Below are 26,516 nucleotides of genomic sequence, written 5' to 3'. Positions count from 1 at the left end.
TCTAGGAGGCCTTTCCATTTCCTGACTTGGACTGGGTGGGAGTCGTGGATCCTGCCTGACCAGGGACTGTGCCTCCCTCCCCAGCATACTTGGGCTTCCTGTGGATGCTACTGCTGGTAGCCTATGGGCAGAGGGACCCCAGCGCCTACCACCTCAACAGACACCTCCAGCACAGCTTCACCAGGGGCTTTTCAGGTGTGCTCGGCTTCCGAGAGTTCTTCGAGTGAGCCAACACCACCCTCGTGAGCAACCTGTATGGTCACCCCCCAGGTAAGTCCTGCAGCCCTGGGGCTGTGTCAGCCTCCTTGTGCCTTCTCCTGGCTAGGAACAGACGTGGGGCACTGTCAGCATCAGCCTCATAAGAAAACCAGGCCAAGTGTGGTGGCTTACACCTGTAATCCTAGTACTTTGGGAGGCTGAGGCGGGAGGATTGCTTGAGGCCAGGAATTCGAGACCAGGCTGGCAACATGGCAAGACCCTGCCTCTTTGAAAAATACAAAAATTAGCTGGATGTGATGCCTCATGCCTATAGTCCCTGCAACTCAGGAGGCTGAGATGGGAGGATTGCTTAAGCCCAGGAGGCAGAGCCTGCAGTGAGCCAAAATTGTACCACTGCACTCCAGCCTGAGAGACAGAGCAAGACTCTGTCTTAAAAAAAAAAAAAAAAAAGAGGCCAGGTGCAGTGGCTTACGCCTATAATCCCAGCACTTTGGGAGGCCGAGGCGGGCAGATCACTTGAGGTCAGGAGTTTGAGACCAGCCTGGCCAACCTGGTGAAACCCCGTCTCTACTAAAACTACAAAAATTAGCTAGGTGTGTTGTCACGTGCCTGTAAACACAGCTACTTGGGAGGCTGGGGCAGGAGAATTGCTTGAACCTGGGAGGCAGAGGTTGCGGTGAGCTAAGATCATGCCATTGCACTCCAGCCTGGGTGAAGAAGTGAGACTCCATGAAAGAAAGAAAGAGAGAGAGAGAGAGGAAGGAAGGAAGGGAGGGAGGGAGGGAGGGAGGGAAAAGAAAAGAAAACCAGTAAAACCCCAGGCGTGGTGGCTCGCAGCTGTAATCCCAGCACTTTGGGAGGCCAAGACAGGTGGATCACGTGAGGTCAGGAGTTTGAGACCAGCCTGGCTAACGTGGTGAAATCCCATCTCTACTAAAAATACAAAATTAGCTGAGTGTGTTTGCACGTGCCTGTAGTCCCAGCTACTCAGGAGGCTGAGGCAGGAGAATCGCTTGAACCTGAGAAGCGGAGATTGTAGTGAGTCGAGATTGTGCCCTTGCACTCCAGCCTGGGTGACAAGAGTGAAACTGTCAAGAAAGAAAGAGAGAGAGAGAAGGAAGGAAGGAAGGAAGGAGGGAAGGAGGGAGGGAAGGGAAGGAAGGAAGGGAAGGAAGGGAGGAAGGAAGGGAGGGAAGGAAGGAAGGAAGGAAAGAAAGAGAGAGGAAGGAAGGAGGGAAGGAAGGAAGGGAGGAAGGAAGGGAGGAAGGAAGAGAGAAAACCAATCAATAACCACAGGACCAGATGCTATGAAGGAGGGACTCAGAAGTCTGGGTGTGCCCAAGGGGGGACTCTCCACCTTCCCTTCCCCCGATGCAGAGTGGAGAACCTCCTAAGTGAGTGATAACAGAGCTTGAACCAGCTAGGCAAAAACAGTGCACCAGGCAGAATGAACAACACGAGAAAAGCCCAGCCTCTTGCCATGGGATGCGTGTTCTTGGAACCACAGTGTGTTGAGTGTGACTCTCGTGTAGGATGTGAGTTAAGGATCAGTGAGAAGCAAAGCAGGAGAGATGAACAGGCCAGATCATGAAGGATCTCAGGAGCGTGTATCTCATCCTTGAGGAAATGAGGTGCCATTGAATTTCTACATGAGGCTATGGCATAAATCTGTGGTATAGAAGGATCACTCTGGAAGCATGTGGAAGTTGGAGTAAAGGGTGGGCAAGTTGGCCAGGTGCGGTGGCTCACACCTGTAGTCCCAGCACTTTGGGAGGCCGAGGTGAGTGGATCACCCAAGGTCAGGAGTCCGAGACCAGCCTGGCCAACATGGAGAAACCCTATCTCTAATAAAAATACAAAAAATTAGCTGGGCATGGTGGCATGTGCCTGTAATCCCAGCTACTCAGGAGGCGGAGGCAGGACAGTTGCTTGAATCAGGAGGCAAAGGTTGCAGTGAGCCAAGATCATGCCATTGCACTCTAGCCTAGGCAACAAGAGCAAAACTCTGTCTCAAAAAAAAAAAAGAGGTGGAGGAGGTGGCAAGTTAGGATGCTGAGGACACAGGATGAGGGCTGGTGCAGGGACCAGGGACAGTGGTGATGGAGAGAAGGGGATGGGCACATAAGACATGGAAAAAGTAGGATGGATAGGATGTGGTGACCAGTGGGATGGAGGATTGAGGAGAAAGGGCACAGGCACGTCCAGGTGGATGACGGGGTGGCAGGTTCCATTCCCTAAGAGAAGTTGTGCGGAAGCACAGTAGATTCCAGTAGGAGAGATGGTGAGGTTATTTGGATAAATGTAGCCTATAGTTGGTGATAAACTTCTCTGGGCTGTCTCTATAATGGGTATGCTGAATTTCACATTAGCCTCAGGCCAGGGAGCTTGGAATGTGTTAAGATTATTTTGATTGCTAGATTTACCCACCTTGTTTTTCTTTTTAGGCTTTATCACTGATGGGAACTCCAAGCTGGTTGGCAGTGCCCAGATTCGTCAAGTGAGGGTCCGGGAAAGCTCTTGCCCTCTTGCCCAGCAGCTGCAGGCGTCTCTCAACGGATGCCGTGCACCATATTCCCTGGATGCTGAAGACCTGGCAGACTATGGGGAAGGCTGGAATGCCACCGCCCTCAGTAATGGCAGTAGCTTTCCCCAGGCTTGGCAGTACCAGAGCCAGGACCAACGTCAAGGGTATCCCATCTGGGGCAAACTCACTGTGTACCGGGGAGGAGGCTACGTGGTCCCCTTGGGGACTGATCGCCAAAGCACGTCAAGGTAAGGTTGACTTGATTCATTTGTAGCTGAGTAAAGTCTTTTGCTAGAGTCCACATCTGCTTGGGGAATGTAGTCTTCCAAACAGGGCTGAGCCAAGTTCATTCAGGTCCTTGTGGGAGGGCTTGTAGGATGCAGAATCATGCAGGTTGTGTTTTCAGGTCCCTGGGAACTAAGCCATCTCAGAATTGGAAGGAAAGTCTCTCTCTAGCATTCACAGCCTGGTTGCTTCTGCTAGAGCCAGGCCAGAGATGGGGAGCTCACTACCACTCAAAGCAGTCCACCCTTAGGCAAGAGGGAATTAGTTAAGGATCTGTCAAGAATTACGCAAAATCTGAGGTTTTACCCTACTTGTAAGCCAAGAAGCTAGCCTGTTAACTGTTTCATGGATGCTGGCAGAATACGCAATATTCCTGGGTCAGAGACAAAGGATTTTGTTACGGCAAAAGTCATAGCAGAACATTACACTGGTCTGAGTCAGTTGCCCACAAAGGGCCATGAAAGATGCCTGCATGTGCCTGCAATACAGAGCCTGGGGGCATTTGATGCTTTTACAACAGCAGAAAGAAGCCTACTCTTTGTCCAAAGGAAGGCATCACCTCATCCCACAAGGCTGCACACTGCAAATACAGCCCTAAGAAGTGACTTGGCTAAAGCACAGCCACGGCCTTGCATTCCTAGAATACCCAGTAAGAACGTGCAGGGATGCTCAGGGTCCGTGAAGACTGACTCAACATGCCCTTGAGACAAGAGACCTAGATTTGATACCCTGGCACTGCTCCTTTTAGCTGTGTAGCCCAAGCAAATTAGCAGACCCGTGTGAACCTCAGTTTCCTCCCTTGTATGATCATTGCACCAAGGTGGTTTATGATGGTGCAGCCTGTACTCTGTCTACAAACAGGGTCTCCTGGGGTTAAGGAAAGGCCAGGAATAGTCTATTTCAGAATAAGAGGCATTTTTCCTGCTAATTGGAATGACTGCAGATATTCTCTCTCTGGTGGCTGGGTGCAGTGATCATGCCTGTAATCTCAGCTCTCTGAGAGGCCAAGGCAGAAGGAGCACCTGAGGTCAGGAGTTCGAGACCAGTATGGCCAACATGGAGAAACCCCATCTCTACTAAAAATACAAAAAATTAGTGGCGGGTGCCTGTAATCCCAGCTACTCAGGAGGCTGAGGCAGGAGAATCGCTTGAATACGGGAGGCAGAGGTTGCAGTGAACCGAGGTTGCGCCATTGCACTCCAGCCTGGGCAACAAGAGCGAAACTCTGTCTCGAAAAAAAAAAAAAAAAGATGTTCTCTCTCTGCTGCTATGTACCAAGCAGGATGCAGACCCACTGGGGACACAGCATATTACAGGCCCATCATTATTACTGGAAGTAATAACAACTATCATTACTACACACACACAACACACACACACACATGCACACACATCCCTCCATGTTCTCTAAATGATCTGAAGGCACTGGTGTTAACACCGTTGTAGAGCCGGGCACAGTGGCTCACACCTATAATTCCAGCACTTTGGGAGGCTGACACAGGGGGATTGCTCGAGCCCAGGAATTTGAGACCAGCCTGGACAACATACTGAGATTCTGCCTCTTAAAAAGATAACAAATTACCTGGGCATGGGGGTACGCACCTGTGGTCCCAGCAGCTTGGGAGGCTGAGGTGGGAGGATCACATGAGCCTGGGAGGTGGAGGCTGCAGTGAGAGATGATTGCCATTGCACCCCATTCTGAGCAACAGAGCAATACCCTGTCTCATAAACACAAAAAACCAACAAAAAACCACACCATGGCAGATGAGGAAACCAAGGCCTGGAGAAGTTATTAGCTTGTCCAGGAGGCAGCCAAGATTTGAACCCAGGTCCCTCCACCACCTTCAGGGCATGTGCTCTTTCCACCACACCAGGCTGACAGATCTCCGGGAGCTCATGGGAGCTGCTTGCCTAACCCCTGATGTTTTATATGATTCTTTTTTATTTATTTATTTATTTATTTATTTATTTGTTTGTTTGTTTATTTATTTATTTATTTATTTTTGAGACAGAGTCTTGCTCTTGTTGCCCAGGCTGGAGTGCAATGGCGTGATCTCAGCTCACTGCCACCTCTGCTTCTGGGCTCAAGTGATTCTCCTGCCTCAACCTCCTGAGTAGCTGGAATTACAGGTGCACGCCACCACACCCAGCTAATTTTTGTATTTTTAGTAGAGGTGGAGTTTCACCATGTTGGCCAGGCTGGTCTTGAACTCCTGACCTCAGGTGATCCGTCCACCTCAGCATGCCAAAGTGCTGGGATTACAAGCATTAGCCATCAGCCCAGCCTCCTTTTTTTCTTTTTCTTTATTTCTTTTTTTTTTTTTTTTTTTCGGAGACAGAGTCTTGCTCTGTTGCCCGGGCTGGAGTGCATTGATGTGATCTCAGCTCACTGCAACCTCCACCTCCCAGGTTCAAGCAATTCTCCTGCCCCAGCCTCCTGAGTAGCTGAGAATACAGGCGTGTGCCACCACGCCTGGCTAAATTTTTTGTATTTTTAGTAGAGACAGTGTTTCACCATGTTAGCCAGGTTGATCTCAAACTCCTGACCTCAGGTGATCTGCCTGCCTCAGCCTCCCAAAGTGATGAGATTACAGGTGTGAGCCACCATGCCCGGCCCTTTTTTCTTCTTTTGAGACAGTCTCACACTATCACCCAGGCTGGAGTGTAGTGGCATGATCTTGACTCATGGCAACCTCTGCCTCCTGGATTCAAATGATTCTCCTGTCTCAGCCTCAAGCAATTTTCATGCCTCAGCCTCCTGAGTAGCTGGGATTACAGGCATACACCACTACAGCTAATTTTTTTTTTCTTTTTTTTTTTTTTGAGACAGAGTCTCGCTCTGTCACCCAGGTTGAGGTGCAGTGGCATGATATCGGCTCACTGTAACCTCTGCCAACCTGGTTCAAACAATTCCCATCTCAGCCTCCTGAGAAGCTGGGATTACAGGCATGCGCCACCATGCCCAGCGAATTTTTGTATTTTTAGTAGAGACGGAATTTCACCATGTTGTTCAGGCTGGTCTCGATGTCCGGACCTCAGATAATCCACCCACCTCAGCCTCCCAAAGTGCTGAGATTACAGGCGTGAGCCACCGCACCCGGTCACGCCTGGCTAATTTTTGTATTTTTGTATTTTTAGTGGAGACGGGGTTTCACCATGTTGGCCAGGCTGGTTTCAAACTCCTGACCTCAGGTGATCCACCTGCCTCAGCCTCCCAAACTGCTGGGATTACAGATGTGAGCCACCGCACCCGGACTATGATTCTTCTAACACCATGGCTCTCAAACCGTAAAAAGCATCCAAGGCTGGGCGCGGTGGCTCACGCCTGTAATCCCAGCACTTTGGGAGGCCGAGGCGGGCGGATCACGAAGTCAGGAGATCGAGACTATCCTGGCTAACACGGTGAAACCCCGCCTCTACTAAAAATACAAAAAATTAGCCGGGTGCCGTGGCAGGCACCTGTAGTCCCAGCTACTCGGGAGGCTGAGGCAGGAGAATGGCGTGAACCCAGGAGGCAGAGCTTACAGTGAGCCGAGATCGCACCACTGCACTCCAGTCTGGGCGACAGTTCAAGACTCCGTCTCAAAAAAAAAAAAAAAAAAAAAAAATCCAAATCCTGGCGGGCTCATCAAAACACGCATTCTGGGCTCCCCTGAGAGTGTCTGACTCAGCAGGTGTAGGGCGGGCCTGAAAATCTGTATTTCCAACAAGCTCCCAGGTGATGCTGATGCTGCTGGTGTGGGCACTACACTTTGAGAATCTCTGCTCTGATGGCCAGGAGATGAGGAGTGCCACCATATCACAGCGTGGGCTACAAAATGTGACCACTCCCAGCAGCAGCTCTGTTGGCCTGGTGGCCCAGGGAGCAGAGCAGAAACAGAGGGAGAAGTTGAGACAGGAAGTACTGGCCTCAGTCAAGGGGCTGCCGGGACATGGAGCCCCTGCAGGATAGCAATGCCCCAATGCCACTCTTTCCTGCAGAATTCTCCGCTATCTCTTTGACAACACCTGGCTGGACGCCTTGACCAGAGCTGTGTTTGTGGAGTTCACTGTCTACAACGCCAACGTCAACCTGTTCTGCATTGTCACGCTGACGCTAGAGACCAGCGCTCTGGGTGGGCAGCCTCGCCTGGGAACCCTCTGCAGGGCTCCAGAAGACATATACTCCTTCCCCTGGGCTGGGGCTCCTGACCTACCTGGGTGCAGCCACCCCGGGGCCAGAGCTCCAGAGCAAATACTTATTTAGTGAATCTAGGTGTGGGTCTTGGTTATCCTTGCAGCCATGAGTCCCTGGGCCCCCGAAGGCAAAGCATTAGGGCCCTCCACCCTAATTCTTCCCATCTTTCTGGCCTAGTCGCCCAAGTTATCGTAAAACAGCCTATTCAGAGTCCAAAGGCAGCTTATCCATTGCCTAATCCCGAGCTTCCCTGTCTGCTGGGGTTGGGGGTGGTGACCTGGCAGTGACGGCGAGGGAGAATGTGACGTAACAGATCATATCACCTAATATAATATTTTACCATACATCAGTGCACAGCACAAAGTACGTTTTACAACATAATCCAGCACACATGCAACCAAGATGAAATGTTCACAAATAACATGTACTTTAACTCCATGAGGCCAGGCGTGGTGGTTCGCCCCCATGATCCCAGCACTTTGGGAGGTCAAGGTGGGAGGACTCCTTGAGCCCAGGAGTCCAAGACCAGCCTGGGCATCATGGTGAGACCTGGTCTCTATAAAATTTAAAAAACAAAAAACTACATGTGATGGGCTCTCATATTTTGTGTTCTATTCTATTTATTCTTCCTCATGCCTCCTTCCCCCTTTAAAATGCTGATCACAGTCTTCTAAAAACCAATCTATAGTCTATTCAGCTGATGGTCAATTTACCTAAAAGCCAACCTCCTCTCCAGTGAATACCAAACTTTTAGAAAATATTAGATTATGTTTTTAATTATAAAAGTAATATAGGCCGGGAGTGGTGGCTCACACCTGTAATCCCAGCACTTTGGGAGGCCATTGGCGGGGTGGGGGGGTGCAAATCACCAGGTCAGGAGTTCAAGACTAGCCTGGCCAACATGGCGAAACCCCGTCTCTACTAAACATACAAAAATTAGCTGGGCGTGGTGGCGGGCATCTGTAATCCCAGCTACTCAGGAGGCTGAGGCAGGAGAATCGCTTGAACCCAGGAGGTGGAGGTTGCAGTAAGCCGAGATTGTGCCATTGCACTCCAGCCTGGGCAACAAGAGCAAGACTCCATCTCAAAAAAAAAAAAAAGGAATATATGTTTGTGTTTTAAAAACAAAATTCAGAACCGTGAAAACTGAAGGGCTTTCAATTTCCATTGTCCTTCTGCATTGCTGATAGTTTCTTCTGAATCCTTTTTGGGTTTACCTGTGTATCTTTTTTTTTTTTTTTTTTTTTTTTGAGACACAGTCCTTCTCTGTCACCCAGGCTGGAGTGCAATGGTGTGATCTCGGCTCACTGCAACCTCTGCCTCCTGGGTTCAAGCAATTCTCCTGCCTCAGCCTCCCGAGTAGCTGGGACTACAGGTGCCCGCCACCACGCCTGGCTAACTTTTTGTATTTTTAGTAGAGACGGGGTTTTACCATGTTAGCCAGGATGGGCTCAATCTCCGGACCTTATGATCTGCCCACCTCAGCCTCCCAAAGTGCTGGAATTAGAGGCGTGAGCCCATGGGCCCGGCCCAAAATGGCTTTAAATGAGCCAAGTGGGAGTCAATTGTCATTATATGGGTGGATGTGCTTTATCTGGAGGTATCTGTGCCCAAAAGGCCAACATCAAATGCCGAGGGGAGGGGAGAACCTTCCACTGCAGCCCCTCCGCCCCTTCTGTTGCATCCGCTGTCTTCGGTGTCTACCACGTGTCCACGTTCAGTCCTTCGGGTCTGAAATAACTTTGGCTTTTCCTTGGCCCCAGCCAGCCCTCAGGGGGTTGAGCTTGAGTCATCTGACCTGATGGCTCCTGTCAGAAGCCATGGCTCTGAGCAACCAGGTCACCCAGAGTGAGCAGAACGCACTTTGCTCCCCAGGCACCTTCTTTACGCACCCGGCCCTGCAGAGCCTTCGCCTGTACCCCTTCACCGACGGCTGGCACCCCTTCGTGGTAGCGGCAGAGCTCATCTACTTCCTCTTCCTCCTCTACTACATGGTGGTGCAGGTAAGGGGCATGCTCATAGCTCATGAGCAGGGTTTGGGGTGCAGGGGTGCCTGGTGCCTCACCAACACCTCTCCTCTTCCTTGTAAGTGGGATGGGAAAGGGATTTTTTCCTTTTTTTTTTGAGATGGAGTCTCACTCTGTCACCAGGCTGGAATACAGTGGTGTAATCTCGGCTCACTGCAGCCTCCACCTCCTGGGTTCAAATGATTCTCCTGCCTCAGCATCTTGAGTAGCTGGGACTACAGGCATGCACCACCAAGCCTTGCTAATTTTTGTGTGTTTAGTAGAGATGGGGTTTCACCATGTTGGCCAGGATTGTCTCGAACTCCTGACCTCGTGAACCGCCTGCCTCAGCCTCCCAAAGTGCTGGGATTACAGGCGTGAGCCACCGCACCCGGCCGGGAAAGGGCTTTGCCTTAGGTGTTTGCTGGGAGCAACCTTTGGTCCTTCCATTGGTCCTAGGGCTGATCTAGGCTGCTAGATCAGGGCATGGGAAGCACCCAAGGTTGGTACTCCTCAGGAATTGAGAACTCAAAGTGGGGTCCTTCATGGGTGGGGAAGGGAGAGGAGCATGGGTCCTGTTTCTACTGAACTGAGACCTTCCAAAGAGCCAGGGTAGGGCGATGGTACGGGGAAGTGACCCTACAGCTGGGTGTGGAAGTCCTCTGAACTTAGATTGTGGGGCCTCTTAGCATCTTTTGTTCCCACCCACAGTCACTGGGAGTTAGGCAACATCCCCTTTGCCACCTTTATTGCCATGTTGCATCCAAACGTGCAGATGTTGATGACGCTAAAGGCTGGACGATCATGAGAACACACCGGAAGCTACTCCCCTCCTCCTGACAAAAATGCAAACCAGATTCCCGAAAGGGGGCATCTTGGCCCTCCATCGTCTTCTCCAACACCCTGTTTAAAGCAAGGATGATATTTTTGAGTGCTTACTGCATAGCAGGCATTGTGCTAAGAACATATGTGTTTTCTCTTTCAACAACAGGAGAAAGGTCCTATGGGCTCTAATTCAGAGTAGGAAACTAAAGTCCAGAGACTTTAAGTCATTTATCCAAGGTCAGAATTTGAACACAGGGAGTCTGACCCCTGACCGTCACACTCGACCCCTATCCACAGCATCAGCCTCATGAAGCAGCGCACTCACCTGGTCTTGAGCATCACCAGTTCAAGCCCAATGGCCAACAGTCATCAGACAGCAACTTCAATCCATGCACCTGTCCAAGAACCTCACAGCAGATCTGTTCACCACCCACCTCCACGGTTCACTGCCCTCCTCCAACCGCCTCCACACTCTGCCTGCAGCTGCTTCAGAAAGCTGCTCTCCAAAACCTACAAATCTCTCTCAAAATGCTGCTTGGGCAGTTTTAAAAATCTCCCCACTCTCCATCCCTTTGTTGTAAAAGTGAACTTAGCCTGCCACCAGCCAAATGGAAGTCCTTCCTTCTTAAGAGTGGGTAGGAGGGGCACAGTGGCTCAAGCCTATAATCCCAGCATTTTGGGAGGCCAAGACGGGCAGATCACTTGAGGTCAGGAGTTGGAGACCAGCCTGGCCAACATTGCAAAACCTCATCTCTACTAAAAATACAAAAATTAGCCGGGCATGGTGGCAGGTGCCTGTAGTCCCAGCTACTTGGGAGACTGATGCAATAGAATCACTTGAACCTGGGAGGCAGAGGTTGCAGTGAGCTGAGATCCTGCCACAGCACTCCAGCCTGGATGACAGAGCAAGACTCTGTCTCCAAAAAAAAAAAAAAAAAAAGAAAAAAATTGCTGGGCGCAGTGGCTCACGCCTGTAATCCCAGCACTTTGGGAGGCCAAGGCAGGTGGATCATGAGATCAGGAGTTCAAGACTAGCCTGGCCAACATGGTGAAAACCCATCTCTACTAAAAATATAAAATTAGCCAGGTGTGGTGGCGCATGCCTGTAATTACAGCTACTCGGGAGGCTGAGGCAGGAGAATCGCTTGAACTGGAGGCAGAGGTTGCAGTGAGCTGAGATTGCACCACTGCACTCCAGGACTAGGCAACAAGAGCGAAACTCTGTCCCTGGCGAAAAAAAGAAAGAAAGAAAAGGAAGGAAGGAAGGAAAGGAAGGAAAGGAAAGAAAGGAAGAAAGAAGAGGAAAAAAGAATGGGCAGGAGGGGAAACTGGTACAAAAATAGAAGATTCTCTTGAGTGAAAGGGAAAAGATGGGGAGGAAGATGAAGAACACATGCAGGATCGTTCTTATGAACTTGTGACACCTGTTGGGGAAGTTTAATTAAAACTAAGTCTCCTGCCTATCCAGAAAACCTCTCCACAAGGGCAGAAAAGAAAGAAAACTACCTAACTATCTATTTGTCTATCTATGTAGAGAGAGGGTCTGGCTCTGTTGCCCTGGCTGGAGTGCTGGAGTACAGTCCCAGATTACTGCAGCCTCAACCTCCCCGGGGTCGAGTGATCCTCCTACCTCAGCCTCCCGAGTAGCTGAGACTATAGGCATGTGTCACCACATCCAGCTAATTTTTGTACTTTTTGTAGAGATGAGGCTTTGTCTTTTTCTTTTTTTTTTTTGAGACGGAGTCTTGCTCTGTTGCCCAGGCTGGAGTACAGTGGTGACTTCTGTGCTCACTGCATCCTCCGCCTCCTGGGTTTAAGAGATTTCCGGCTTATTTTTATATTTGTAGTACAGACAGGGTTTTCACCATGTTGGCCAGGCTGGTCTCGAGCTCCTGACCTCAAGTGATTTGTCTGCCTTGGCCTCCCAAAGTACTGAGATTACAGGCGTGAGCCACCATGCCCAGCCCATTTTTGTGATTTTGCCCAGGCTGTTCTCTAACTCCTGGGCTCAAGTGATTGTCACGCCTCAGCCTCCCAAAGTGTTGTAGAGGTATGAGTCGCCACGCTCAGCAATTTTAAAAATTATTTATTTATTTATTTTATTATTTATTTATTTATTTTTGAGACAGATTCTTTCTCTGTCACCAAGTTGGAGGGCAATGGCGCGAACTTGGCTCACTTTAACCTCCGCCTCCAGGGTTCAAGCAATTCTCCCGCCTCAGCCTCCTGAGTAGCTGGGACTGCAAGCACCCGCCACCACGCCCAGCTAATTTTTATATTTTTAATAGAGACAGGGTTTCGCCATGTTGGCCAGGATGGTCTGGATCTCTTGACCTTGTGATCCGCCAGCCACAGCCTCTCAAAGTGCTGGGATTACAGGCGTGAGCCACCGTGCCCAGCCTAAATTATTTATTTTTAATTGTGGGAAATATACGTAACATAAAATTTACCATTTTAACCACTTTTAAGTGTTTAGTGGCATTAGGTCCACTCATATCATTGTGCAAGTGCCACTACCGTCCATCTCCAGAAGGATGAACTCTTTCCATGTTGCAAACTACAGCCAGCTGGGTTCGGTGGCTCGCACTTGTAATCCCAGCACTTTGGGAAGCAGAGGCGGGCAGATCACCTGAGGTCAGGAGTTTGAGACTAGCCTGGCCAACAAAATGAAACCCCTTCTCTACTAAAAATACAAAAATTAGCTGGGTGTGGTGGCAGACGTCTGTAATCCCAGCTACTCAGGAAGCTGAAGCAGAAGAATTGCTTGAACCCGGGAGGCGGAGGTTGCATTGAGCTGAGATGGGGCCCGCTGCACTCCAGCCTGAGCAACAGAGGGAGACTCCATCTCAAAAAAAAAAAAAAAAAAAGAATTTCCTGGGGTTTAAATACCTTCTAGAGGTTTCCATTGGTTAATCGGTGTATGTCCTATGTAAACGAAGAGGTTAAAGTGAAGTTACAAAGTCATTTACTCGGGGTACACCCTATGTGAATGAAGAGGATATTTCCTGTCATAGCTGAAGTGTTTCCATTTGATTTAGTTCTTAGGTTCCCTGCCTCCAGGCCCTATTATCCCTCGTCAGTGGGTCTGTGCACAAGGCTGGGGAGAGGCCCGGGCACTCTGTGCATGGGGGCCAGAGCTGGGGAAGCCTCCTGCCAGAGGGCCCTCCGGGATGGGGAGGGAGCAGCCCTGTGGGGCGGGGGCAGTCACGGCCGCAACTTCACGCTCCTTTTCCAGGGCAAGCGCATGAGGAAGCAGACGTGGGGCTATTTCTGCAGCAAGTGGAATCTTCTGGAGCTGGCCATCATCCTGGCCAGCTGGAGCGCCCTGGCGGTGTTTGTGAAGAGGGCTGTCCTGGCCGAAAGGGACCTCCAGCGCTGCCGGAACCACAGGGAGGAGTCAGTGGCTGTCTCCTCAGCCCCCCAGCTCCCCACACTGGCCCCTCTTCCTACAGCTCCGTTTGAGGCCCAGGGGTCAGAAGGAGGTTTTAGAATGCTGTGAACCCTCAGGGGATAAAGGGGCACTCCTAGTAGACATAACTCTAGCTGCCACCTAGATTCAGGTGTGGGGCCAGCCACAAGTGAGTACGATTGGAGAGGACTCAGACAAAATAGAACATCTTGTGCAAATGTTCCCAAAACATAGGACCATGGGGCATCCTGCTTAGGCTCTCCAAAACCTTGCAAAGGGGAGGCTCTTTGCAAGTATTATGGCTCCAGTAAGCTCACCTCTGCTACCATACACTAAGTGTCCACTATGTGGTAGGCAGGATGTTTTCACCTAGGGAATCATCATCAGAATTGATGAAGGTCAGTGTTATCATCGCCCCATTTGACAAAGACATTGAGGGCAGGGTGTGGTGGCTCATGCCTGTAATCTCAGCACTTAGGGAGGCCAAGGTGGGCAGATCACTTGAGGTTAGGAGATTGAGACCAGCCTGGCCAATGCAGTGAAACCCTAACTCTACTAAAAATGGAAAAATTGCTGGACACGGTGGCTCACGCCTGTAATCCCAACACTTTGGGAGGCCAAGGCGGGTGGATCATTTGAGGTCAGGAGTTCGAGACCAGCCTGGCCAATATGGTAAAACCACATCCCTACTAAAAATACAAAAATTAGCTGGGCGTGATGGCATGCACCTGCAGTCCCAGCTACTTGGGCGCCTGTAGTCCCAGCTACTCAGGAGGCGGGAGAATCGCTAGAACCCGGGAAGCAAAAGTTGCAGTGAGCCGAGATTGTGCCACTGCCCTCCAGCCTGGGTGACAGAGGGAGACTGGGTCTCAAAAAAACAGACAAAGACATTGAGGCTCAGAGAGGTCACGTGACTTCCCCAAGGCCACACAGCTAAAATGTGGCAGACAAGTAATTTAAGCCTAGCTTGTGTGGCTCCAGGGTCCCCTCCGTTGCTTGGAATCATTGGGTTTCTTGACTCACTCGTTTTATAGATATAGCTAACATGTATTGAGTTATTGCTAAATGTCATACACTTTCATAAAAACACCACATTACAAGCAGTGTCTCATCTCACCTACACCTGAATCCTCCTGAGACCTCTAAGAGATGATATTATCACCATCCCTTTTTTTGTTTTGTTTTTTGAGACGGACTCTTGCATGATCTCAGCTCACTGCAACCTCTCCCTCCTGGGTTCAAGTCATTCTCCTGCCTCAGCCTCCCCAGTAGCTGGGATTACAAGTACACACCACCATACCCGGTTAATTTTTGTATTTTTAATAGAGATGGGGTTTCACCATGTTGGCCAGGCTGATCTCGAACTCCTGACTTCATGATCCACCCCCGCTTGACTTCCCAAAGTGCTGGGATTACAGGCGTGAGCCACCGCGTGCAGCCTCATCATCCTTTTTTTTACAAATGAGGAAATCACATGTAATGAGGCTTGGAGAGGTTAAGCTGCATGAAAGGAAAATAAAATCTTGGGACCCCAATCCACTCTGCCAAAAGGAAAAAGAAAAATTAAGCTGAAAATTGAGTCATGCAAGAAACTGCCTTTCGTTTTGTTCCTGAAGAGAGAGTTACAGCTAAAAGGTTGATCTCTGCAGGTAGCAGCTCCATGTTCACCTTAGCTTATGTGAAGTGCCCACTTAACTGAGCATGAGACAAATACATCATTGACTATTCCCTTACCTGCTCCTTTTCTCTGGCAACATGTGGATTCAATAGTGTCACCAGACCCTCCGTCTTTCCTCTCTAGCCCGCTTTTCACTTTTAAGTATTGAAGGCTTCGGGCTGGGCATGGTGGCTCATGCCTAATAAAAGAGGGCTTATGGCCTCTTTTATTTATGTTTTGAGACGGGGTCTTGCTCTGTCACCCAGGCTGGAGTGCAATGGCGTGATCACAGCTCACGATAGCCTTGATCTGCAGGGCTCATGCGATCCTCTCACCTCAGCCTCCTGTGTAGCTGGGACCACAGGCTCACGCTACCATGCTCAGGTAATTTTCTTTTTTTTTGAGACGGAGTCTCACTCTGTCGCCCAGGCTGGAGTGCAGTGGCACCATCTTGGGTCACCACAACCTCCGCCTCCCAGGTTGAAGCGATTCTCCTCCCTCAGTCTCCTGTGTAGCTGGATTGCAGGTGCATGCCACTACGCACAGCTAATTTTTGTATTTTTAGTAGAGATGGGGTTTCACCATGTTGGCCAGGCTGGTCTCGAACTCCTGACCTTGTGATCTTCCCACCTTGGCCTCCCAAAGTGCTGGGATTACAGCCATGAGCCACCGCGCCCGGCCGCTCAGGTAATTTTTAAATTATCTGTAGAGATGAGGTCTTGCTCTGTTGCCCAAGTTGGTTTTGAACTCCTGGGCTCAAGCATTCCTCCTGCCTTGGCTTCCCAAAGCGATGGGATTACAGGCATGAGCCTCCATGCCCAGCCAGCCCTTCTTTATGAAGGCAGTTAGCCGTATTAAAGCATGGGTCTCAACCTTGGCTACATATGAGAATAACTCCAAGGAGACAGTAAAAATACTGAAGCCAGGCTGGGTGCGGTGGCTTATACCTATAATCCCAGCACTTTGGCAGGCTGAGGTGGGTGGATCACAAGGTCAGGAGTTCAAGACCAGCCTGGCCAACATGATGAAACCCCGTCTCTGCTAAAAATACAAAAATTAGCTGGGCATGGTGAAGTGTGCCTACAGTCCCATTTACTCAGGAGTTTGAGGCAGGAGAATCGCTTGTACCCAGGAGGAGGATGTTGCAGTAAGCCAAGATTGTGCCACTGCACTCCAGCCTGGGTGACAGAGCCAGACTCCATCTCAAGAAAAAAATAAAATAAAAATAAAAGAGGGCTTATGTATTGTTATTTTTTCCACATACATAAGCAATTAAATGGCGTGAGACGGTGTTAGGTCTTCTTTTTGTTTGTTTTGAGACAGAGTTTCGCTGTTGTTGCCCAGGCTGGAGTGTAATGGCGCGATCTCAGCTCACTGCAACCTCTGCCTCCCGGATTTAAGGGATTCTCCTGCCTTAGCCTCCCGAGTAGCTGAGACTACAGGCGCCTGCCACCACGCCTGGCTAATTTTTTGTATTTTTAGTAGAGATGGGGTTTCACCATGTTGGCCAGGCTGGTTGCGAACTCCAGACCTCAGGTGATCCACTGGCCTTGGCCTCCAGAAGTGCTGGGATTACAAGTGCAAGCCACCGTGCCCAGCCAGCATTAGGTCTTTTAAGAGAGACAGGAGAAAGGAGCTGCTGGAGTCAAAGGCGGAAGCAACCGTTTGTACCAGCAACTCCAGTCTGCTCAAAGGGAAGGAAGATTCTGGAAGGCAGGAGATTTGGGTAAAAGGATGGTTCTCACTGAGGCCTGGCCAGTACCCAAGGTGGCAAACCCAGTCTGTGCTTTGTGTCCCTCGGTGTGGCCCTGTAGAGAGCTGCCCTGAATGGGTCCAACCTTGGAGGAGAGCACGGGGAAAGCTCTCCAGATCACAGAGCTTCGGGAAGGTAGTGTCACCTTGAACCTGTTTGAAAAGGCTTCTTCTGTAGAATAGCTAGAAGGGAGGCCTCACAAGTTTTTCTTTTTTAAGCAATTTCAATTTTTATTATTTTTTTATAGAGACAGGAGTCTCACATTGTTCCCCATGCTGATCTCGAACTCCTGGCCTCAAGTGATCCTCCCGCCTCAGCCTCCCAATGTGCTGAGATTGCAGGCATGAGCCACTGTGCCTGGCCTCCAATTTTATTTAGGTTCAGGGGGTACATGTGCAGGTTTGTTACATGAGTATATTGCGTGATGCTGAGGTTTGGGGTGCGAATGACCTCGATACCCATGTAGTAAGCACAGTACCCAGTAGATAGTTTCTCAACCCTTGCCTGCCTCTCTCCAGTCTTGCAGTCCCCAGTGTCTGTTGTTTCCATCTTTATGTCCATAACTAGCTAATGTTTAGCTCCCACTTACAAGTGAGAACACGCAGTATTTGATTTTCTGTTCCTGTGTTAATTTGCTTAGGATGATGGCCTCCGGCCGCATCCGTGCCACTGCAGAGGACGTGGTTTTGTTCCTTTTTGTGGCTGCAAAGTTTTTCAGTTAACAAGAAATACCATATGGCTTCATAAAACTTATTTATTTTTATTTATTTTTTATTTTTGAGACAGAGTTTTGCTCTTGTCACCCAGGCTAGAGTGCAGTGTCATGATGTCAGCTCACTGCAACCTCTGCCTCCTGGGTTCAAGAGATTCTCTTGCCTCAGCCTCCTAAGTAGCTGGGATTACAGGCATGCGCCACCACACCTGGCCAATTTTTATATTTTTGCTAGAGACAGGGATTCGCCATGTTGGCCAGGCTGGTCTCGAACTCCTGACCTCAGGTGATCTGCCTGCCTTGGCCTCCCAAAGTGCTGGGATTACAGGTGTGAGCCACCACGCCTGGACTATAAAACTTTTAAAAACAGATCAGGAAAAAAAAATGTCTTGAGTCCAACATCCCAGAGAAAACCACATGGTGATTGGTCTGCTGCCGTCTCACTGATGACGATCATAGCTCACTACAGCTTCAAACCCCTGAACTCAAGTGATCCTCCCGCCTCAGCCTCTTGAGTAGCTAGGATTACCAGTGCACACCATGAAGTCCAACTACCATTATCATCTTTGTCACCATCACCATCATCTTCAGCATCATCACCATCATCATTACTGTCATTGTCATTATCACTCTCACACCACAATTCCCAGCATCCTCCTCCTCCTCCTCCTCATCATCATCATCACCACCTACCTGGGGGAACTGGGATGGCTCTCTTTCCCAGACCTGTTTCTGGACCTGATGGCCTATGAGATGATGATAGAACTAATCCCACATCCCAAAATGCCGATAAATCCAATCTTGCACCCAGATGAGTTCTGGCTGAACTGCTCAAGGTCTCTGAGACCCAGCCTTTGCATTTTGGTCCCACAGAGGCATCAGCTTCAGTGAGACAGCAGCAGCCGATGCTGCCCTTGGCTACATCATTGCCTTCCTGGTACTCCTGTCCACAGTGAAGCTTTGGCATCTGCTCAGGTTGAATCCCAAAATGAACATGATTACGGCAGCCCTACGCCGTGCCTGGGGCAACATTTCAGGCTTTATCATTGTCATCCTTACCATGCTCCTGGCTTACTCCATCGCGGTAAGTATCTGCTTTGGGAAAAGTTCGGGGCGGGTCTCTGCAGAAACCAAGGCTAATTGGTGGTGGGAAAGTGGACAGTTAGGGTTAGGGAGACCCTGGGAACCCAAGGAAGGTGGTGGCTCTTGTAAGTACAGGGTCTCTTTGCTGTGAGCTCATGCACCAGTCATCTCAAATGGCAAAGGCTGGAGAGCTCAGGTGGATAGGGTGAGGAGGCATAGGCTCTAGTGCTGAAGGGGTCCAGGTTTGGGAAGAATTCCTTTCTGCCTCTAGACCCCTCCTGGATGTGCCAGTTATCCTGGCTTCCCAACTGGTCAGAAGGCACAGGGCTAACTCCTAGACACACACAGAGCACTGCTGCTGTGCTGGGGGATGGATGGGGCCACCACGTCCTTGAGTTGGGGCAGAGGTGGGGATGTGAAGGTAGATACATCCACAGGCCATGCCAGTGCTTGTTGTCCAAGACATGACTCATGAGCTTGGGAGGGCCAATGCCACTTCACTCAGCACTTTAAGAGCACATTGACAAGCATGGCCCTGTGTAGAAAAACATAAATGAAAACATTAAATTTTCTTTTTTGTTGTTGAGAGGGAGTCTTGTTCTGCTGCCCAGGTTGGAGTGCAGTGGCACGATCTAGGCTCACTGCAACCTTCACCTCCCAGGTTCAAGCGATTCTCTTGCCTCATTCTCCTGAGTAGCTGGGATTGCTGGTGCACACCACCATGACTGGCTAATTTTGTATTTGTAGTAGAGACAGGGTTTCACCATGTTGGTCAGGCTGGTCTCGATCTCCTGACTTCAGGTGATCCACCCACCTCGGCCTCCCAAAGTACTGGGATTACAGGCATGAGCGACCGTGCGTGGCTTTTTTTTTTTTTTTTTTTTTGGATACAGAGTCTCACTCTGTTGCCCAGGCTGGAGTGCAGTGTCACAATCTCGGCTCACTGCAACCTCTGCCTCCCAGGTTCAAGCGATTCTCCTGTTTCAGCCTCCTGACTAGCTGGGACTACAGGCATGTGCCACGACACCCGGCCAATTTTTGTATTTTTGGTAAAAACAGTGTTTCATCATGTTGGTCTCAAACTCCTGACCTCAGGTAATCTGCCTACCTTGGCCGCCCAAAGCGCTGGGATTACAGGCGTGAGCCACCGCGCCCAGCCAAAAACATTAAATTTTCAATTCTTTTTTATGATCACGTGAGAAACAAAGCCCCTCTTACATCCTGGCCCCCACCACATCCTGATGTCCTTCTAAATACACCCCCTACTGCCCACCATGTTCCCATGCGAGCCCTGGCCTTCCGTTCATCTCTGGCCTTTAGCACAACCCTGGCCCACTCCCTACCCCAGGGCCTTCCCCATTCTCACCCTGGCTCCATCCAGTCTCTTGCCTTCCTCTCCTCCCTAATCATCCTATCCACGAGCCCATCGCATCCTAGTCCCCACTCCACCCCAACCCTCACCCCACTCTGCCTCCCTGTCACCTCAGGCTTGACCCCTTCCATCCCTAGCCCCCCCCGATCTTCCTTTCCCACCCCTGGAAACAGGTGGGGTGCACTGAGGGAGTGATGGGGGTGTGTTCTGGAAAGTTGGAGTCTGATTTTGGTGAAAGGTCCCGTCTAAATCCTAATGTGGATTTCTTCAGCCCTCCATGCAGTGTCTGGGCTGCAGGGACATTGCAGTGTCCCATGGGACCAAAAGTCATCAACTCAGAGACAGAGCCAGGGGCTGCTGGGCCTCCCTCTGACACCGCAGCCTTGGGAAAGTTTTGAGAGTGAGGGGTTGTGGTGAGGGAAAATGCAGTGAGGGGAGGGCCTCACCCAGGCAGAAGCCCATCATCCATTCATCCCAGTTCCCCAGAGCGAAGAGTTTGGAGTCGCAGAGTGCCCAGACTCATTGTCAGGTATTTGCACCGCATCTGGGGAACACTGCGGTGGCTTAGCAGGTGGCTGCCTGAGCCCCAGAGGCACCCTGGGCACTCCCTCATCCTGGTGGGCACAAAGATAGGCATCATCAACAGGCCATGGACACAATAAAGGTCCTGGACAAGGTCATCCAGGCAGCACTTCCAGAAACTTGACACACACATGCACATGGATGCACACACATGCACACCTACACACATGCACACATGCACGTGCATACACGTACACACATACAAATACACACACACATATGCACACACATAAACACTACACATGGATACACACACATACACATATATACACATGCATGTGCACACAAATACACTACACATAGATACACACATACACATATATACACGTACATACACAAAAGTGCATATGTGCAGATATTGATGCCCACAGGAATACACGTGTACACTCTCACACAGACACACTTGTGGCCTCGCATGCACAGACCCACAGAGAGGAACACATGCTTGCCACATAGAACCAGTTGTGGACCGGGTGCGGTGGCTCACGCCCATAATCCTATCACTTGGGAGGCCAAGGTGGGTGGATCACCTGAGATCCGGAGTTCGAGGCCAGCCTGACCAACATGGTGAAACCCTGTCTCTACGAAAAATAGAAAAATTAGCCAGACGTGGTGGTGTGTGCCTGTAGTCCCAGCTACTTGTGAGGCTGAGGGAGGAGAATCGCTTGAACCCAGGAGGCGGAGGCTGCAGTGAGCCCAGATCGAACCATTGTACTCCAGCCTGGGTGACAGAGCAAGACTCCATCTCGCAAAAAAACAAACAAAAACCTGTTGTGTACACACACCTACTTGCACACCCCTGTAGGTACAGTAGCTTGACCAGCCCGGCCAGGGCAGTGGCTGACACAGACCACCCACCTCACTGTGAAACAGCAGGCTGTTTGGGCCTTGGCAGCCTCCTTCCCTGTTCATGAGAATTCTTTCCATGATAGTCGAACTTAATATTTGGTTGGAAACTCCGTTCCTACAAAACCCTCTTTGATGCGGCGGAGACGATGATCAGCCTTCAGCTGGGAATCTTCAACTACGAGGAGGTAACCGGGTGAGGGCACGGGTGCTGCCATCTATACTGAGCCTCTAGGAAGATTAGAAAAAGCACTCCCTGTCCACCCCACCCCGTGCCATCCCTTGGGCCCATGGCCTGGCAAGCACCGGGCAAGTCTGGACAAAGAGAAGTGTTCCCCCTCCTCTAGGTGGACACCCCTGCTAGAGCCCACAGCTTGCCCTTGGGGGACCCCTGCTCACAGAGGAACATTGGGTGCTGGCTACTCAGGGGAGGGCTGTACAGGGGTCTCCCAAAGGAAACACCCCCTACCCTGGGCAGAAAGGGCAGCCGTCTTTGGAGGTGGCAGTCGTGGAAAGTGAGGGGCTGCCCGTTCTCTCCTTGCCCAGCTCTCTCAGCCCCGGGAAGAGGGGACCTTCCAGGCTCTAGGCTCTGCCTAACTCTGAGGACCATTTTTCCTCTGAGGGTTCCCAGTAGGGGAAGTGGCTACTGGGACCTAGGACACTGGATGACCCTGGCTTTCTTTCTGACAGGTCCTGGACTATAGCCCAGTGCTTGGCTCCTTCCTCATTGGGTCCTGCATCGTTTTTATGACATTTGTGGTGCTGAACCTGTTTATCTCTGTCATTCTGGTGGCCTTCAGTGAGGAGCAAAAATACTATCAGGTGAGTCGCTTTGGCCTGTTCCTCATCAGTCATTGAACTATGAAGAGGCTGGAGCGGTGTTAGACTTTAGGGAACTTGAGAGATCATTGTAGCTCAGAGCCCTCATTTAACAGGAGGGGTAACTGAGGCATAGACAGAGGACATTAATTCCCCAAAATCACAAGCAAGTGAGGGGCAGGGCTGGGACCAGAGCTGGGTCTCCTGATTCCCTATGTGAGACTCTGTTCGCGACACCAGTGACCTGCACCCTGAGTGCATCTTAGAATCACCTGGGGCCTTTTGGAAACAACGGCTGCCCAGCCAGAGACCAATACCAACAGAGACCAACACCAACAGAGACCAACACCAACAGAGACCAACACCAACAGAGACTAATACCAACAGAGACCAACACCAGCAGAATCTCTGGGAAAATGAGCCAGCCCTTGGTATGTTTGAAATCACTTTGGGTAACTTTTTTTTTTCTTGAGACAGAGTTTTTGCTCTTGTTGCCCAGGCTGGAGTGCAATGGCACAATCTTGGCTCACTGTAACCTCCACCTCCTGGGTTCAAGCGATTCTCCTGCCTCAGCCTCCCAAGTAGCTGGGATTACAGGCATGCACCACCACACCTGGCTAATTTTTTGTATTTAGTAGAGACGGGGTTTCACCATGTTGGTCAGGCTGGTCTTGAACTCCTGACCTCAGGTGATCCACCAATCTTGGCCTCCCAAAGTGCTGGGGTTACAGACATGAGCTACCACGCCCAGCCATCTCTTTGGGTAATTTTCAGGTTAATGAACAGCCAAGGTTGAAAACCCATACTACACTCCAAAACCTCAACCCACGTCGTCATGGCTCGGAGGGCAACAAGCTAGGCACTCGTGATCGACCTCCCACCCATGGAAGAGTCAGCGTGCTGGGCTGCCTGCAGGAAGAGGGATATGAGCACACAGACTGCAGGTTAATAACAGCCACCAGCACCACCCACACAGCGCTCTCTTCACAACCGAAGTTGTGCTGAAGGCTTCGCACATTTTATTTAATCCTCAAAACAGCTCCCTGAAGTAGGTATAATTATTCACAACGTACAGAGAAGGGAACCAACGCTCACAGACATGAAATCATTTACCTAGAACCACAGAGCTAGAAAGTAGGAAAGGTGGGATTTCAACCTGGATCTGTCTGACTTGGATGTATGGTTTTTGTTTTGTTTTCTTTTCCTGCCCTTCTGGAGGTATGACTGTGTGAAGGGTGACGTATTATGCAGCTCACCCTTCCTGTCCCAGTTGAAAGATTCTTTCAATCTGTATGCCTAAGCCGGGTGTGGTGGCACACACCTGTAGTCCTAGCTACACAGGAGGCTGAGGTGGGAGGATCACCTGAGACCAGGAGACGAAGCCTGCAGTGAGCTGTGATCATGCCACTGCACTCCAGCCTGGGTGACAAAGCAAGATCCTGTCTCAAAAGAAAAAAAAGAAAAATCTGCACGTCTAACAAAGAAACCCTTAAGACACTCTTCTTTGAATTTTTCCATTTCTATACAAGAGCAGCAATTTGGTATTGTTGTTTTTCTAAATTGCAAAAGATTTCATAAAGGCGACATACTCCATCATGTTGAAGGATCATTGTAAAGAGTTATTTTTCCTGGAAACCAGGAAATTATTGCCCACAGGATTCAAGAATGCTAAGAATGCTGCCCCTCTTCTGTTGCTAAATGGTCTCTGGTACACTTGTAACGTGTGTCCCGGATCTGTGTTTGGAAAGGAAATACAAATTTTTATTTCTACTAAACTCTCACTTAACACAGAACACTTCTGTGACCAAATGTGTGGAGATTTTCTCCACACACCAAGCAATTATCCAGCAGACACCAACTGGGTATCTTATACCGACTGGGCATCCCTAATCCAAAAATCAGAAATCCAGAATGCTCCAAAATCCAAAATTGTTTGCATGCTCACCTGAGGTGCACATGGAAAATTCCGCACATAACTACTTAATACAAACTTTGTTTCATGTACAAAATTATTGAAAATACTGAGCCAGTGTTCACTTCAGCAGCACATATGCTAAAATCGGAATGATACAGAGAAGATCAGCATGACCCCTATGCAAGGAGGTTGTGCAAATTCACGAAGTGTTTCATATTTTTAATAAAATTTTAAAATAAAAAAATATATACTGGGCTGGGCCTAGTGGCTCACGCCTGCAATCCCAGCACTTTGGGAAGCTGAAACAGGAGAATCACTTGAGGCCAGGAGTTAAAGACCAGCCTGGGCAATATAGAAAGACCCTATCTGTGCAAAAAATACAAAAATTAGCTGGGCCTGGTGGCATGTGCCTCTTCTTCTGGCTACTTGGGAGGATAGCTTGAGCCCAGGATGCAGTAAGCCATGATTGCACCACTGCTCTCTAGCCTGCACGACAGAGCAAGATGCTATCTCTAAAACATAAATAAAAATTAAAAACACACATTGTATGAAATTACCTCCAGGCTATGTGTATAAGGTGTATATAAATATAAATAAATTTCCTGTTTAGTCTTGGGTCCCATTCCCAAGATACCTCATTATTCATTCTCCAAAATCTGAAAAAATCTGAAACACAAAACACTTGTCATCCCAAGCATTTCGGATGAGGGATACTCAACCTGTATAACAACTATTTATATAGCATTTACATTGTGTTAAGTATTATAAGTACTTAATGGTACTTATAGGCCAGGTGCGGCGGCTCAAGCCTGTAATCCCAGCACTTTGGGAGGCTGAGGCGGGCTGATCACCTGAGGTCAGGAGTTCGAGACCAGCCTCAACATGGAGAAACCCCGTCTCTACTAAAAATACAAAATTAGCCCGGCGTAGTGGTGCATGCCTGTAATCTCAGCTACTCGGGAGGCTGAGGCAGGAGAATTGCTTCAACCTGGGAGGCGGAGGTTGCGGTGAGCTGAGATCGTGCCATTGCACTCCAGCCTGGGCAACAAGAGCGGAAACTCCATCTCAAAAAAAAAGAAAAAAAAAAGGTACTTATAGATGATGACTTAAAGTATACAGGCGAATGTGTGTGGGTTATATGTAAACATTATGGCTTTTTTTTTTTTTTTTTATCAGAGACTTGACCATCCGAGGATTTTCTGGTGACCTGCCTCATCCTGAAGCTATCTAGGGGCCTGCCCTAAGTCACTCATTAGCAAAAACTCAGATGTGATGAAAGGGGGCTCATCATGAATAGCAAAAGACACTCCTATTATTGCCGGGCGCGGTGGCTCACGCCTGTAATCCCAGCACTTTGGGAGGCCGAGGCGGGCGGATCACCTGAGGTTGGGAGTTCGAGACCAGCCTGACCAACATGGAGAAACCCCGTCTCTACTAAAAATACAAAAAAATTAGCTGGGCATGGTGCCACATGCCTGTAATCTCAGCTACTTGGGAGGCTGAGGCAGGAGAATCGCTTGAATGCAGGAGGCGGAGGTTGCAGTGAGCCAAGATCGCGCCATTGCACTGCAGCCTGGGCAACAAAAGCAAAACTCTGTCTAAAAAAAAAAAAAAAAAAAAAAAGACACTCCTATTATTAGTAAATTCTAAGGGTTTCAGGAGCTCTGTGATGGGAACCGAGGTCAAAGATCAAATATGGTTCATATTATACCACAATGCCTTTGTTCTGCAAAAAGATTTGATATTTTAAAAACAATTTTGTAGTGTTGGGGAAATGTTTTCATTTTAGCAAGGAAGCAGAGAGCGTTGCTAGGTCTGATGCCCAGGTACTCCAACTGTACCTTAATTTGGAGATGCAATTAAGTAGCCACCTTTAATTAAAGTTACTTTCTCCGAGTGGGTTCCTTCTATCAGAAGATTGAACTTGTCCATTGTAAATAAATTATTTTTTAACAATGAAGATATATTTCATGTGCCATAAAATTAACCATTTTAAATCACACAATTAAACGTTTTTTAGTATATTCACAGAGTTGTGCAAACATCGTCACTAATTCCAGAATATTTTCTTTCTTTCTTTTTTTTTTGAGAGCGTCTCACTCCATCACCCAGGCTGGAGTGCAGTGGCAGATCTCGGCTCACTACAACCTCCACCTCCCAGGTTTAAGTGATTCTTCTGCCTCAGCCTCTTAAGCAGCTGGGACTACAGGAGCACGCCACCATGCCTGGCTAATTTTTTGTATTTTTAGTAGAAGCGGGGTTTCACCATGTTAGCCAGGCTGGTCTCGAACTTCTGACCTTGTCATTTGCCCACCTCGGTTTTCCAAAGTGT

At 49.4% G+C, this 26,516-nt stretch overlaps 2 protein-coding genes and 1 non-coding gene across 3 annotated transcripts in view; all 3 read left to right on the top strand.

Moving 5' to 3' along the window:
- LOC100988147 (polycystin-1-like protein 2) overlaps positions 1-936 on the top strand; it is a 39,099-nt gene extending 38,163 nt beyond the window's left edge. Inside the window, 1 exon segment of the mRNA XM_063598094.1 lies at positions 85-936. Coding sequence (XP_063454164.1) covers positions 85-362 — 278 coding nt within the window. The 3' untranslated portion in view covers positions 363-936.
- A 730-nt stretch (positions 937-1,666) lies between these two features.
- The window catches only part of LOC134728409 (polycystin-1-like protein 2), a 29,447-nt gene continuing 4,597 nt past the window's right edge, over positions 1,667-26,516 (top strand). Inside the window, exons 1-9 of the mRNA XM_063598093.1 lie at positions 1,667-1,754; positions 2,664-2,991; positions 6,740-6,929; positions 6,981-7,143; positions 9,081-9,208; positions 13,272-13,432; positions 18,441-18,651; positions 21,537-21,638; positions 22,141-22,272. Of these exons, the coding sequence (XP_063454163.1) occupies positions 1,667-1,754; positions 2,664-2,991; positions 6,740-6,929; positions 6,981-7,143; positions 9,081-9,208; positions 13,272-13,432; positions 18,441-18,651; positions 21,537-21,638; positions 22,141-22,272 (1,503 nt within the window). The remainder of the gene's footprint in view (positions 1,755-2,663; positions 2,992-6,739; positions 6,930-6,980; positions 7,144-9,080; positions 9,209-13,271; positions 13,433-18,440; positions 18,652-21,536; positions 21,639-22,140; positions 22,273-26,516) is intronic.
- Positions 24,299-24,405, top strand: LOC112437510 (U6 spliceosomal RNA). The gene has a single exon (XR_003026107.1). It is a non-coding gene; the product is annotated as a U6 spliceosomal RNA (small nuclear RNA).

This window comes from Pan paniscus, chromosome 18 (assembly GCF_029289425.2).
Source record: "Pan paniscus chromosome 18, NHGRI_mPanPan1-v2.0_pri, whole genome shotgun sequence".
NCBI lineage: Eukaryota > Metazoa > Chordata > Mammalia > Primates > Hominidae > Pan > Pan paniscus.
Note: the sequence above shows the minus strand (reverse complement) of the source record. Positions and strands in the feature narration are given on the sequence as shown.